At 47.1% G+C, this 16,087-nt stretch overlaps 1 protein-coding gene across 1 annotated transcript in view; it reads right to left on the reverse strand.

Moving 5' to 3' along the window:
- Positions 1 to 16,087, reverse strand: part of ZDBF2 (zinc finger DBF-type containing 2) — a 269,121-nt gene that overhangs the window by 108,498 nt on the left and 144,536 nt on the right. Inside the window, exon 2 of the mRNA XM_078680302.1 lies at positions 10,998 to 11,118. Coding sequence (XP_078536428.1) covers positions 10,998 to 11,012 — 15 coding nt within the window. The 5' untranslated portion in view covers positions 11,013 to 11,118. The remainder of the gene's footprint in view (positions 1 to 10,997; positions 11,119 to 16,087) is intronic.

A 16,087-nucleotide genomic window follows, 5' to 3' on the forward strand; every position in this document is an offset into this window, starting at 1 on the left:
CGGACATAAAGGAATATGTCTTCTGCTCTCCGGCAACCTCCTTCCAACCATTTACAAATATCCCTGAAAGGCTGTATAAGCAGGAAGGGGTGCAACCACCAGAACGGGAAAGTTGAGCACAGTTTGCCCACTAGCAAACCTGCATCTAAGTTTAGTCAGGACTTTGAGGGGATATAGCACTGTTTTATGACGATTGACTTGGAGCCCCGATATTGTACTGAGAGCCACCATCAGTTGCATGAGAAGTGGTACAGCGCATCCAGGATCCTTCGCATAAATCAAAGTATCGCCTACACATATGGATACGATGTGGCTCTTGTCTCCCACCTGCAGTCCCCAATCTCGCATCGGATCTCTGAGGTATGTCGCCAGTTGCAGAGGACAGCCCTGTCGCGTGCCTCTCTTGATACTACAGGTGTCACACACTGCATCGCACACTCGGACTCACGCACAAGGTGCGTTATATAGGAGTTGCCCCCATGCCAGGAACTCTGTCCCTAGGTCTGCCCAAACATATGGGCAGTCAGAGGACTGCCCAAACATATGTTCAGGAAAAGGTGTGGAACATTTTCTCTATATCTATGGCTATCAATGCGGCTCTCAAGTCGTGCATCGTGTGGGATAGACCTGTCCAGTTCATAGGGGTGTCTCGTCCAGTCATGAATCCACATTGGTCATCCTGAACTAAGTGAGTGAGCACTCTGCTCAGCCTTCGCGCCAGAACTTTGGCCAGCAGTTTGACATCAATGTTAAGCTTGAAGAGTGGCCTGTATGATCCTGGGTCAACAGAGAACTTGCCTGGTTTGGGGAGCATTTTAGGAGGGCTTCCTACATGTGAACCGGGAGTTCGCTAGTTTTATGAGCCTCAAGAAGGGGCTCAAGGAGCGCGGGGAGCAGGGTGGCAGAGTTTGACTGAAAATACTCAAGGAGACCATCTGGTGCTGGACTTTTCCTCCTTGCCATGTCTTGGAGGGCTTCACACAGTTCCTCCAATGCTATGTTTTCGCAGAGTCCCTCTGCTTGAGCCTCTGTCAGCCAAAGAAGGGTCACTTGAGCTAGGAAACCCCGACCCCGAGGTCTGCCACAGGTGCCGGGGCCATGAACACCCCAGCGAGGTGCTCGCATAAAAATTGGTTAATTTCCTTCTGACCCATAATTACCATACCATCAGATCTGCGGAAAGTGAAAATAGGCGGCAGGGGACACTTACGTTCTAGCAACCAGGCCAGCATGTTTCTGGACTGGTAGTCTTCCCTGTCCTGTTGCGGTCTGTAGACCATCCGGACATGGCTGTCTAGTCTGCCCCAAATCGCAGATACTGTCCTATATGCCTCTGTCAAGGACTCATCTCCGGCTTCGCTTCCCCATGCACGTCTCTGTAGCCCCAAGTGTTCCTCCCCATCTCGCAACCCCAGATCCAATTTTCTTTTGATACCATAGGTCTTACTGGGGCTTACACCTCGGACAACCACCTTAAGAGCTCCCTACTCTACAGCGCACAACTGGACAGTGTTCCAGTTCGTGTTAAAGTAGCATTGTAGCACTAGAATCATGTCTATGTTGTATTCAGGGTTTCCAGTGCCAGCAAGCAGAGGCTGGGAGCATTTCGGCGGGATGGAAAACCAGGGAAGCCTAGAGAGGAGACATCCCGCCCAGTACGGTGGCAGCGGAGGAGTTGGCGGAGCTGATGAGCGCATTGCAGTGAGGCGCATCAGAAATGGCGGACACGGCTGAGTAACAGTGAGTCCCGTGTCAGAGTCAGCACTGAGGTGGAAGCGGAGCTCCCCGGACGAGTGCGGAGGGAATTTTCATCTGAAACCTGCTAGTTTTACTATCTTTGCCACAGCTGGCAGAGAGGGCGGAACTCACCTAGATGAGGTCACAGCAAAGGGCAGAGCCCGCCCACCTAGAGAACAAGCGTGTGTGGGAAATAGATTGAGGAGTGCCCGAGTCACTGGAGGAGCGCGCAAAGCAGGGCAGCGCTAGAGACCAACAAAGATACGGGGATGGCCTGGGCCTAGCAATCCAGCAGCACTTCAGGCCCAGTGACACAGGAAGGCGAAAAGTGATGTTCTAGAGGAGTGAGGACACTGAAAGGGAAGCCCTCACTTTCCCAGTTGCACAGAAGGCCCAGAAGACTACACTGGCCCAATAACCAGCAGAAGGTGATATTGTCTAAGGGAAAGTAAACCGTCTGCAGGGTTATCTGCAATCCCTGAGAAATAGGAATGCTGAAAGGGTGAGGGGAGACCCCCATGCGCTGGTGATTCCTGGAGAACACAGACAAAGATGGAAGGAAACGGGCAGGAGATGAGGCGTGTTGCTGGTTTTTCACCTTTGTGATTAGCGGGAGAACAAGCGCATACGATTGACATAATAGGCATTACGGCCTAGTTCCATAGTGCACAAGACCTGGCCACACCAGCAATCACTCTGTGAAGGTGATCGGTGCAGTACTTGAAGTACGGACTGGGAAGGAGCCCCTTGTCTGGGTATAGTGCGCATCAATATCTGCTAGCGGATTGCACGAATAGAACCCTACAACAACCCGCAGGTAGAAGCCCACCAGGAGTAATGGGGGAAACCATCAAAGAGGAAGGGTTTTAGCGCCTTCAACATTGGGGGAATAAAAAATCCAAACTGACGAGGAAGAAGAATGTGTGGAATCGGGGAAAGGGATGGTCGCCATGAACCCCAATGTAGTGGAAATTGTGTAAGCCATCACAGCATCCAGAAAAGTCCTGGAGGCAAAAATCGATTTGATTTAAATCTACTAAAAGGACGACCACCGCAAGCTCAAAGAATGGGTGACGGCTTCTGAAAAGGTACTCTCTGACCTTCCTGAAGAGGTAGTGACACTCCCAAAGTCGCTAAACACGGTCGCTGCCCGAGTCAAAGTGTTTGAAGCGCGAGCAGAAGACAGTGAGGGGGGGTTGTAGTTGTATTGCTGGGAAGGAACTGACCATCCTGCATACGTCCCTTCACTATAGCACATGCTGCGCTATACTGTTCCTTACTTCCAATGGGAGGCTTAGCAGAACCATCAGTGTAAATGATGAACGTATTTTTCTGTAGCGGCAAGATTTAATTCAGGAGAAGGAATTCTTGTTCGTACTTCAGGAATGCGTGTTTTTAGTGTAGGATCATATTTGTAATCTACGTCTGTTGCAGAGAATTAGACCATTGTATCCATCGTGGATGCAGTGCTTTAGCATTTGGAATCCTCGCTTTGGTCACAGCTTTTAAAGTTGGCACCAGGGTTACAACGATTATGCGTTTCCCCTGTGCTAGTGCTCTTTCTCTCACTACAGCAGTTTGTAGTGCTGTCAATATTTTTTCTGTGGCCGCAAATCGTATTTCAGCATTTGTGTATAAATGTGATTTGTATGCAATCGGGACCGTCTCACTTTTATTGAAAATTATGTATGTATATCCTGATAAACGCAGGACCATCCGGATCACTAAGTTGGTACAATTCACATATGTGTAAATGTTTTGATGCGATCATGTCAGCCTGAATGGAATGGAGAATAGCTGTTTGTTCTTTTCCCACTGATATGCTGTGAAATCAGGTCTGATTAAGTCGTAGAAAGCTTTTACTCTTTCGGCATAATCCAGAAGGCATGTTCTGCCAAAATTTAGAAATCCTAAAATGGATTGCAAACCCTTCAGAGTCTTCGAAGGATAGAGCAGCGTGCACATTTCTATAAAGTTGGCTGCCAGGTTCTTGCTTTCAGTTGATAGCTCATATCCCAAAAACAGGACATTGAGATGGGCAATTTTTGATTTCATGAAATTAAATTTGTAGCCCAAGTTGGCAAAACCCACAATTATGTTGTTCACCCTGCACAAGTCATCAAGTAATTAATCGTCTGTCAGATAGAGGTCATCCAAATAGTTTGTAATAATTCTTGCTGAGAATAGGCCCGGGCTGTTCTTATACCCCAGGGGCAAATGACAGAAGTGACGCGGAGTGCCGATAGCAGAAAATGTTGTCAAATATCTGCTTTCTGGAGATATATTTTGGTAGAAGCATCTTTTCAAGATAACTAATGTGGTTTTGTATTTCTTCCACACATTGTTATTAATTAATGTGGCACTATGTGCATTTTGAACTGCAAATGTTCATGTGCCTGTGTTTAAATGTCTGTAATCTAAAACTAGATGACATGCATTGTTAGGTTTCATTATGGGAGACCAAGGATTGTTCATCGGGGAGGTGCAAGTCTAAATCACACCTTGGTATTCAAGTTGGTCTAAGATTTCTTTGACCTCTCTTTTTGTATCGTTTTTAATGAGGTACTGTCTCTGTGGATTCGAAGCAGATTTTAATGAGATATCCTGGCGAGTAAACTCCATGTCCTACCCTACATGGTTGCGGTATAATACCGGAGCTGGCACTTGCGCCCACTCCTGCACTTATCAATGTTTTAAAGATTCTGGAACGAGTCGGAGAAAGCAGGCAAAATGACACTTTCCCCTTTTGGGCAATCTTTCACATATTTTGGTGGCCAATCTTTTTATCCAAATGTTATGTTCTCCTAAAAGAGACCTTAACTTTCCTTGAGATGTCCCCCTCGAATTGGAGTGTAATTTTGTACGGTCTATGTAGGATACCAACGCTTGTAACAGGTGCTTCAACCATGAGATGTTCATTGAATATTGTTGTCACAAGAAAATCCTTCAGGCTCTGGCAAGCTATTGTTACTTCTGCGGCACTGTCTAGAATCGTAAGAGCTCATTCCCTGTTCAGAAGCAGAGTCCTCAGTAACCTGGGCATGTCTAATTTTCAAGCCAGCTACTTTATTCTTTTTGAATTGAGGCTTTGCTTAAGGTTGTTCTTCTTGATTGATTATGTAATCTGAATTACGATATGTTTCGCTTTTTGTCTTTAGTTCATCTTCTGTCTTTTGTTTCTGATCGCCTGTCCCTTTCTGAGTTTTTTGATGAACCCTGAAAGGAACGTGTATCAGTGTCCTGATACCGGTCAGGTTTCCTAATGTTACCACAATTCCTAGAGTTATACCTCTTTTCAGAGGACTCACGTTGGGGAGACCCACCCCTGATCAGGATTTTTTTGTATTGTTGTTTTTGGGCTGTTTGTTATCCCATTTCTTTTTAGAAGAAGAGGGTGCTTGCTTCGACTTGTCCTGGTCAGGACTACCTGTCATTTGTGTTTTCCCTGGTTTGGCTCCCAAACTATCTCTACCTAAAGCAGCAAAGATTTCTTCGATAATCTTTGGTAACTCTAGGAGCTATTTCCCTTAGGCGGTGGTGTACAGTCACTGCTGCTGCCTCCCCTTTTATGTTGCTCAGCATGATGGGCAAAATTAACCATCAGTTTTATCCCCAAGACCAGGGCAGGTCCTGCCCCACACTCATTCTGTATCTGCTTCAATACCTCTGGAATGACTGCTATGGAAGGGGTACAGTGTATTCTGATGTAAACAGCAGCAAAGATTGTTCACAGAGTGGTAACAATCTTCAATCGAGGGAACCATCCCCATTGGCAAGCAAATAGCTAGCATTCTATGTTTTTCCTGTGGGCCCGTATGTTGAAATACTGCTTCCAGCTGTGCAATTTGTATGCTATCCAGAACGGAATGTGCTCCAGTTTGGCGAGGACTGTCCTCATTACTGATTTCAGTGTCTCTGGGCTAATTGTAGGTGTGGTCTGATGTGGACAGACTAGAGAATTTTTCCCAAGTTGGACTGTTAATGTTAGCGAGACAAACTGAACAATGTGTCTGTATAGCCGGACTATGTCTTTGTATGTTGTACGGACTTCATCCACTGATCTATCCATCTCAGGATGAGGAGTATAAGTCGCCAAGACCAGGCTATGCTGAGTGGACCAAGTCTTACGACAGATGTGTGAAGGAGGGCACTTTTAAACCAGTTTCTGTGTTGCTGGTAAGTTAACAGGACTTCAATGTCTTCGTATGGAATATATTTTTCCGTTAGTTCAACTACAATGTGAAACTATTAAGTCTGTGGATCTGCAGCGGGAACTGAACCCAAGAATAGAATACCTCTAATCCGAACACCTCGTGTGCCTCAATCACGAAGGTAACAGCCACCTGTTGCGGGTACGCCGTGTTCTAACAATTTTATAGTTACTGCATGTGTGCAGTTTTCTGTAATGTTGCGAACGTTTGCAAATTCGTCTTCCCCCAAACCACCACTCGCATTGTCAGGCATTCTGGAAAGTAAAAGAGTAAAACTTTATTAATTAGGGGTTTTGCACAATGTGTGGACCTTTTAACCTTACAAGCTTCCTTAAACCTTCAGCCAATACACAGGGTATATCTGCTCAGCTGAGGCGTATCTCCCTTCCCCCTTCAGACGTCTCTGAAAAGTGTGAGCAGGGGTTTCTGAAAAAGCACGACTGAACTACACAGATTGTAACTGTTGCTATAAGAACCAAACCAATGTTGGCGGCGCTGTGTCGTGCAGTTCTTCGGAATCCCTAGCACATGCACGTTTTGGATGACCTAAACGGAGGGCTTGGTGTCCAAACCGATTCAAGACACCTACAGGATAGTTCAACCATTAGGCCAGATGGCTGTACAGTGCCACTGCAAACCCCCCTGTATCTTACAGAGGTGTTGGTAATTTCTGACAACCACTGAACATGACAGTCCAGATTCCTCGGGGCTCATGGAAAACAGTACCGTACTTTTCGCTCAGTCACTCGTGCTTTCTTATTCTCAGAAAATACACAGGATGGCGGTTAGGACGTTTCAATAAGTATTTATTGGTCAAGCGTCAGTCTTGTGTAAAACATATTTGCAGCAACAATCAGAGACAGAAGCATAAGAAAGAAATCGCAAGTACTAATATAGTAAACAGATACATTTCTACCATAGTGCTAAGATGAACATATACAGTTCAGATAAGACAATAGCACTTGCATACTCCTATAATGCGTGCCCTACGTAATTTGCCTAAATGTATCTAGCCTAGATATGTAGGTGTGGCATGTGTATATATCCAAGAATCTCCTACGGAAGAACCAATCCCCACCTGATGATAGAGAATGAAGGACCCCGTCTCTGCTCTGAGGATGACAACCGGCAGGTGATGGCAGACCACTGCGCGTCGAACATTCAGCATGCAGGATCCAGTGTCAGCATGGAAGGAATTTTGCTCTCATTTGGGGGGTATAACGGTCTTATATACCAGAGAGGTCACTCCAGGGTTTCTTCTAGAATCAATAATTTTTTAGAACAATCATACATGTTTTGGAAACAATCAAATGTTTTTCCAAAACAATGCAATCATGCACAGCGGGCTTGTTGGCCAAGGATGAAAATAAGTGGTGACCCTTATACAGAATAATTATGCAGTGCCTGAGGACATGTTTATGTATGTCAGGTACAGCGATTATGATAAAATACTACGCCTGGTGTCGTAGAGACAGGAGCAAATGACTAGATAAAAGGTCACCTGTCCAGAATTGTTATTGTCATGTGGATTGGACAATGTATGTCAGTCAGTCAGTCAGTCAAAATTCCTTTATTCGATAACTTAATATCAAAAAAGACATGGTACAATAAAGTAACAATTAAATACACAATTAAAAAACTTGATTGTATGTAAAAGGAAAAATACATATTTAAACATTTCATTTTGTACACTTTGACATAGTTTTAACACATACATAAATATAGATTTAAAAAAACATGTTAAAAAATACTACCATCTGGATGTGCTTGACCCTAAAACCAATTTACCAAGAAATATAATATTCTAATCAGAGACGCATAGGGTTGATACTGGGATGTTGGGCTTTTTCCTGACGCGCATAGCAGCAACCAGGAAGTTTGCGACATGAAACATAATTCGGGGTGAATTTAATTGCTGTAGGTACACAAGTGCTGGCCTAACGTGTGTAAATCCAGCCTCCCTCAGGATTGGGAATAAAAACTTCCTTCTACATTCCTGAAAATAGTCGCAAAACATAAAAAAGTGTAATGTATCCTGGTTTGAAAAATGATCGCAGTTACAGGGATCTGCCTGTTCTGGGGAACACCAAGTTCGGAAGGAACCCAAGGAATAGTGTATCAGGTTGAGCCGAAATCTGATCAAGAGGTACCGATGGTATGGGGTATTCACTGTGATCAGATAGGGTTCAGGGCCCGCACAGCTAACCAGGGCATAGTTGGCTCTTACCATTGGTTTCCCCAGTTCGATCTCCTCTCGCTCTAGTGATAACAGGTCAGTCATAGCGCTTTTTGTCAGTGCGATATCCTTTTTCGTTATAGTTTCAGGAGAGGAAAAAAGGACCGCACGCCCTATTTTATGAAAGCCAGATTTTATGTATGCCAACCATGGTATTTTATTGGCTTTGTCCAACGCCAGTTTTTCAGTACAGTGTGGTTTAATGAAATTTCCTCATTGAGCCAGATCTTTAACCAATATATCAAGGGTGCAATTTTGATATGGTCCGAAACAAATCCAACTCCCAGTTCAGTATGAGTAGAGAAAGTAGGGGTAGACTGAGGAACAGATAAAACCCCTCTCAGAAATGTATTCTCTATTAACTGGATTTTACTCTGGGTTGTATAACCCCAGATTTCACATCCATATGATGCAACTGTCAGGCATTTGGCTTTGTAGACCCTTAAGATTGCTTCTACTGGTTTGGCCCCCAGCTTTTTAGTAAACCCTGCAAGTCCTGATTTGGTCCTTGCAAACGCCACACTGCGGCTGTTTTGTGGGCGCCAGGTACCCTTTTCATCAAATAAAACCCCCAAATAGGGTGGGTACCCTACAGACCTCTTCCCCACTACAGAAGAAGGTCTTTATTTTGTTCTTCCGCTTTGCCCTCCCGGCAATCAGAACCTGAGATTTTTTCGCATTAATTTGTAAATCTAGACTATGCTAAAACATCCAAATGCATCCAACAACTTCTGAAGACAATGTATGGATACATGACAGGACTAGCCAAAAGGACATGACAGCATATTCGGCCCTTAGACCAATTTTTGTGAACAGGCCTCCAGCACAACCATCGCAGTCCACAGCGCGGTCATCTTCTCCTGCATTTTGGACACTTGCTACTCCGTTTCAATAGATCATTCCATCACTTTGTGGAGATCCGTATGCAGCAAATTAACATCCAATGCCACAGTCTCAATCTTAGTCTGTACCGTTATGCTCGAGTCTACGATAGCAGCAAGGATCTGGGCACATGTTGGTTCATTCACGTTCCATGGCCTCTCACTCTTCTCCACAGGCTGGCTCCCTGCAGTACCTCGGGCCATGTATTGGTCCTTCTAGGTTTGCTGTGCCCCCTAGTCAGTCTGCCCTTGCTCATAGTGTACAGGGGGATCCAAACTGATCCAACAGGGTGCCAAACCCATCCCGCTTGGCGCACCAGTTTGTTCTGTTACCCCCACTGGAACATCCGCTTCACATGGCCAGGTTACAATCTTGTATATGTGTGCCTGGGTCACAAAGAGACATACTCTGCCTCTCTGCTCCACTCAGCAGACCTCGGCTATTAAGCCAGAGCAGGCCCCAATCGCTACCACCCACAATCGGTGTAGATCACATCAGAGGCCATCAGGAAAAAGCGCAGTCCAAGGGGTGGTTCGGCCCTGTAGGCTGTCCTCTATTGTGGCTGAAACCCCAACTAGTTACCACCAAGGGCTTCTCCTGAAACGACGGCTGGGCTCCTCCACGGCAGACGAGTCCCGGCGACTCAGCGCCACCCCGGCAGTCAGAAAAGCCAGAGCAGCACCCTTCTAACACGCAGCGGTACTGGAGGACCAGTCACAGCACCAGATCGCCCCCAGAGAGTCAGTCAGCGGGGACAGCAGGCAGGCCAGAGCCAGGGCAAGAGTCAGTTGAAATGTACAGTGGTGAGGTAGGGCAATGACTACTAAGACAGTAGCTCCTCTGCTACCATCAGAAGACCCAGCCACCACAGGATAGTGCCACACCACAGTGCTCCTGCACAGCTGATAACACCACATTGGCACCAATCAGCCAACAGGCCAATTCACGTGGGCCACATGAATGCGGGCTGACGCTCCCCTTGGTCGGCCAGGGGGCCACAGAGCAGCGCCTCAAGTCACCCACCACAGGGCACAGGGAAGGCAGGGGGAGTCAGCCCCTCCAACGCCACAGAGTAGCAGCACTAGTCCGATAGTTCAAGGCTCAGGGAAGTGTGTACCCACGATGTCTCCGGAAACGTTTTCGCTGCAATATGCCACAGAAGCAATGAACCTCTGGCCCCATCAGACCAGGGATGGATCCACGCCATCAACATGGGCCTCTCAGAAGCCATGATGCACGCCTCCACCGTCCTCCACTCCACCGCGGTCTGTCATAGAGGCCGCCTCCCCCACCCTCTGGGTGAGGCTGGTATCCAGGTGGCTAGTGTCTATGGCAGGTGGGGCTCGTGCCTCCGCTCTCCGGTACCGCAGTTATTGGCCCTTGTCTTTGGGGAAATCTCAACTGCAAAGGGCGCATGTCTCAAGTCACGCCCACTAGCCATGCTAGTGTACTCCTGGGAAGGCCTGACAATGTCGCACACCCCTCAGGGGTTGGAGAGGTGGCGGTGGGGAGCCAAAGCTGCCAGCCATCTTGCTGGCCATGCCCCCACACTTTAAATGATCCTTAATGGAGTCAATCTTAATTGCTGCAGCACTGGCAGGTGTAAGCATGGGATAACTTTAACCCAAGTACCTTGAGGTTTTGGATCACAATAAGGTAAGTATCAACCAACAATGAGGCACATTACTAGCTTTCATTATAAATAACTTTCGAAAATAATTTGTGTTCGACATTTCATCCAACAGACTTCATATACACATTACTTTTCTATGAACCCAAGAAAGTCCGTTGTTTGAGCCAATACATTGTGATATGCTTTAATGATTTTTTTGTTTCATCTGTAAACTACCATCTCTTTCACAAAGAACACGGTGTTGAGAAATTTGTGCTGTGACTCATAGATGTTTCAAATCAATATTATATATACCAACCTTGTGATCACTCATTTTACACCACTTTCAAAATGTATTTGCACCTCTCAGTCAGTAGCGGTTGATGGAGCCTGGACCCATCTTGTGCACCCACTCCAGCACCATAATCTCCACTGACGAACTGCAAAGCAAGAAAAAAATCAAGCATTACAAGAGGTGGAAGCAAAAAAGGCCTACTCCACAGTATGAATGACTCAAATGAGTTCCTCACTTTGTATGAAAAATATGAGCAATCTAAAGAAGCCATGATCAAGGGAGGGAGCACCGAGCCTTAACATTTCATAGCTAAAAGGAAAGATAAAATCTCAACTGAATTCTCCCCAGAATGAGGAAGTTGCTTCAGAAATGTTAAAGAAAATCTCCAAATATTGTATGTGTGGGCTCTGTTTGCCCGGCTTTTGTCTAGGTATGCTATACTACTTGTATGGCGCACATCACCTGGGAGGGTACCCTGACACCTAAAAAGGGGATGCTGGTCTGTCTGGGGCCCACTGGATGAAACATGTTTTTAAGGTACTTATGGATCTCTAGGATGGAGTAGACCGCTTAGATTGATCGTTCTAGGCTTTTGGGGGGTGGTTTGAGAAAAGGCACAGCCTTCGGCTCTGGCTCGCAGATCCAAGGGAAGTAGGTGAGGAGGAGGTTGGCTGAGCGGAGGGGTCATGTGAAACTGGATATATAGCCTTGCCTTGTTTGAGTACTGCTGTGTTGGGAGTTTGAAGAGGATTGGCAGCGAATGGCGGCCCTTAAGGTGTTTGGGTATAGGAGTGTGGTATGGTAGTTTGAGTGCGAGTCATGCGGCTGTGTTCTGTATGACTTGAAGCCTCTTGGCGAGTAGGGAGGCAATGCCAACGTAGAGGCTATAGCCATAGACCACTATGATGGTGATCAAACCTTGCGTAACGGATTTATAGGTGCCCAGAAGGAGCCATCTGAAAACTTTCCTGAGTAGCTTGAAGGTGTGCAAGGAGATAGATGAGACTGTGTTGATGTGGCTGAATACAGAGATTTGATAGTCAATTAAGTTGCATAGGTTCCCGGCCAAGATTGGATGAGCTTGGGAGTGGTTCCTAGCACTGAAAGCCACTATACTGATGACCAGAGAGAGGTATCTTTTCCGAATACGATCAGTCCTGTTTTGCCCCTACAGTGTTTTAAGCAGTTGGTTTTCATGAAATCTGTGACTACTAACATACTGCTGATGAAGTTCACATTGGCGTTTGGGGTGTCATCACAAAGAGAAGATGAGCTGGGTGCTGATTTTGGCATGGTGGGTGCTAGACCTGACAGTCTGCGTGCCTTCTAATTTGCTGTATTCTTTGTGTTGGCCTTAGGATTCAGCATAGTGCTAATGTTCGTATATGCCCCTTCCCTAAACAAGATTTGAACGACTTATCCACAATTGGCCTATTTATTTAGCGATCCCTAATTAAATACAATACGTGCCCAGGGCCTGTAAATTAAATGCAACTTGTGGACCTGCAGCAGTAATCGTGTCAACCAAGACATGTCTCAAGCCAGCCACTGCGTAGCCTGGGTGTGCAGTTAACACTGCCATGTCGACTTGCATTTAAAACCCCATGCCGAGCTTTTTTTGAACAGATGTGAACTTGGTGGCACGAGACGTTAACTGCCCCTCCACAATGTCAGTCACACGGTGGCTATTTCGCAGTATTGTTGCCCCTCTGCTATCAACGGTGCCCCTTGGACAGGAGTACTTGTTGGGCACGGTGTGCCAATGGTTAAATCTCAGACTGGCATGCGTCATACATAGTGCCAACTGAATACGGAAACCCTGAGGGCTCGAAACATGGTGTCTTGATAAGAGCGCTTCACACGGTGCTCCGACTGGATCTATCAGGCTGCCGTCCAGCACCATCCATCACTAAACAATACACTGGTCTGTTCTACTCGAACCGGCCGCTGTCCAACGCGACTGACCCGCAAACAATGCGAATCACAGCCAAGCACAAAGGCAGCAGACCGCTATGACACCGGGAACACTTCTAGGCCTTATTTTGGGTCATGGAGAATGGATGAGCATGCTTGGGCACCCAGAGCAGGTTTCAGATCAGATGGAAAGAAGCGAGGGGCCCCTGTAGAGGCAGGTTCAATTGGGAACTCCACAAAGTTGGGCTTTACCTTGTTTTTTGTTTAATTTTACCTTCGTACTGTGCTATTTCATGTTGTTTTTTTAAAACTTTTATACCGTATCCAGGCATAAGAGGGTGGGGGGGGGGGTAATTCTCGATTGTGACGATTGACCTAGAGAAGGCGTGGATCAGCTTCAGCTTATTATTTTTAATACTTGTGGCTGCTATTAAGGTACTTTATTCTTAGATTATTTTATTGAAATTATTAAATAGTAAGTTGAAATAAAAAAAGAACAAGGCCTGTCTACAGGGTGATAAGAACCCTCAGAACACAACGGTCGGCGTCTGTCCTCTCCATAGCACCGCCCTGGGTAAATAGGTCCCTGCCCAGCCTTATTTACCACACTGCCTCGGCACACAATCGACACGAAGAAGAGCCCCCTTCAGTAAACAGGGGCCTGCCGTGCGTTTCCATGGCTGGGTGATTCATATCGGAGGTGAAGGCGCTGTTTGCAAGCTATTAGCAGTTTTCAGACAAGGAAACCCTCTGGATGTTTGGGCCCTTCTACCCCATTAAATCTGAGGTGGGGTAGATTGCCCTGCCTTGCCGATGCTTGTAAACCGAGGTGTTTATCTGAATTTCACAATCTCCTGCCGTTTCCAGGGGCTGCTTCTGTGCATGTCTGACTACACCGGCAACCATCATGCACATGCTAATTGTTTCCCAGAGCTGCGTCAACATATAGTTGATAGCAAGCTGACAGATCCCAGGAAGGTTGCTGTGGAGGCAGACATCTGGGTCAGCACCAGAGTGTTCGAGAAGGCATCTGAGGAGGAGTGACTCCCAAAAGGGTGGTCAGGGTTCTTACCAGAAGAAAAGTGAAGCTGAGAAAAGAGTTCTCTAAAAGCCCCAAAAAATAGCACACAGGGGTAAGGCTCCCCCTCCCAATCAGAACAAGCATTTACAATGCAACGGTTTCGCCTTTGCCAAAGTTAGAGCTATTGGCATTGTAAATGACAACATTTTTATTTATGTGTTGGTTTTGAAAACAGATAAATAAATGGCATTGTCATTTACATTGCCAACAGCTTAATCTCTTGCAAATGTAAGACCTATTGTACCCTACTGGATTTCACTGAAGAAATTCAGAGTCTGGTCTGCAGGTGTCACGTGACAGACGGCCAATTGACAGCTGAGGGGGTTAAACCGTGCTGGGGTGGCACATTAAGGCGACGCTTGCTGTCCGTGCTTGTGAGGAGGTAGTGCACCTGTTGAGGGAGAGAGAGTGTGTTTGCATATGTGCGTGCATGCATGTGTGTGTGTGTGAATAAGCACTTCCAAGATTTAGTGGAACTAGAGTTTTTATCTACAAATCATTGTTTTCAGCTGTGTTCTAATGGAATCAAAACAACACTACACCCCCCATAATGCATAGTGTGATCACATAAAAGTACAGAACTGGAAAGAGTGTCCATAATGACCAGCTAGACGGTTGTCACCCTAAGAAGGATGTGCTTCAGTCTCCAGTGCCACGGGCGAGTGGAAGCACACACTGTGCTGGTGGAGAAGTAGAAGAAGTACAAGTGTCCATAGAAGAGAAGTAGAGGGGATGCACTCTCCACTCTCCACTCTGCACTCCCTATGCACTCCCTATGCACTCTCCACTCCCTATGCACTCTCCACTCCCTATGCACTCTGCACTCCCTATGCACTCCCTATGCACTCTCCACTCCCTATGCACTCTGCACTCCCTATGCACTCTCCACTCCCTATGCACTCTCCACTCCCTATGCACTCTCCACTCCCTGTGCACTCTCCACTCCCTGTGCACTCTCCACTCCCTGTGCACTCTCCACTCCCTGTGCACTCTCCACTCCCTGTGCACTCTCCACTCCCTGTGCACTCTCCACTCCCTGTGCACTCCCTATGCACTCTCCACTCCCTATGCACTCTCCACTCCCTATGCACTCTCCATTCCCTATGCACTCTGCACTCCCTATGCACTCTCCACTCCCTATGCACTCTCCACTCTCCACTCCCTATGCACTCTCCACTCCCTATGCACTCTCCACTCCCTATGCACTCTCCACTCCCTATGCACTCTGCACTCCCTATGCACTCTGCACTCCCTATGCACTCTGCACTCCCTATGCACTCTGCACTCCCTATGCACTCTTCACTCCCTATGCACTCCCTATGCACTCTTCACTCCCTATGCACTCCCTATGCACTCTCCACTCCCTGTGCACTCTCCACTCCCTGTGCACTCTCCACTCCCTGTGCACTCTCCACTCCCTGTGCACTCTCCACTCCCTGTGCACTCTCCACTCCCTGTGCACTCCCTATGCACTCTCCACTCCCTATGCACTCTCCATTCCCTATGCACTCTGCACTCCCTATGCACTCTCCACTCCCTATGCACTCTCCACTCTCCACTCCCTATGCACTCTCCACTCTCCACTCCCTATGCACTCTCCACTCCCTATGCACTCTCCACTCCCTATGCACTCTCCACTCCCTATGCACTCTCCACTCCCTATGCACTCTCCACTCCCTATGCACTCTCCACTCCCTATGCACTCTCCACTCCCTATGCACTCTCCACTCCCTATGCACTCTCCACTCTGCATTCCCTATGCACTCTCCACTCCCTATGCACTCTCCACTCCCTATGCACTCTCCACTCTGCATTCCCTATGCACTCTCCACTCTCCACTCCCTGTGCACTCTCCACTCCCTGTGCACTCTCCACTCCCTGTGCACTCTCCACTCCCTGTGCACTCTCCACTCCCTGTGCACTCTCCACTCCCTATGCACTCTCCACTCCCCACTCTGCACTCCCTATGCACTCTGCACTCCCTATGCACTCTTCACTCCCTATGCACTCCCTATGCACTCTTCACTCCCTATGCACTCCCTATGCACTCTTCACTCCCTATGCACTCTTCACTCCCTATGCACTCTTCACTCCCTATGCACTCTGCACTCCCTATGCA

Source organism: Lissotriton helveticus, chromosome 3_1 (genome assembly GCF_964261635.1).
Source record: "Lissotriton helveticus chromosome 3_1, aLisHel1.1, whole genome shotgun sequence".
NCBI lineage: Eukaryota > Metazoa > Chordata > Amphibia > Caudata > Salamandridae > Lissotriton > Lissotriton helveticus.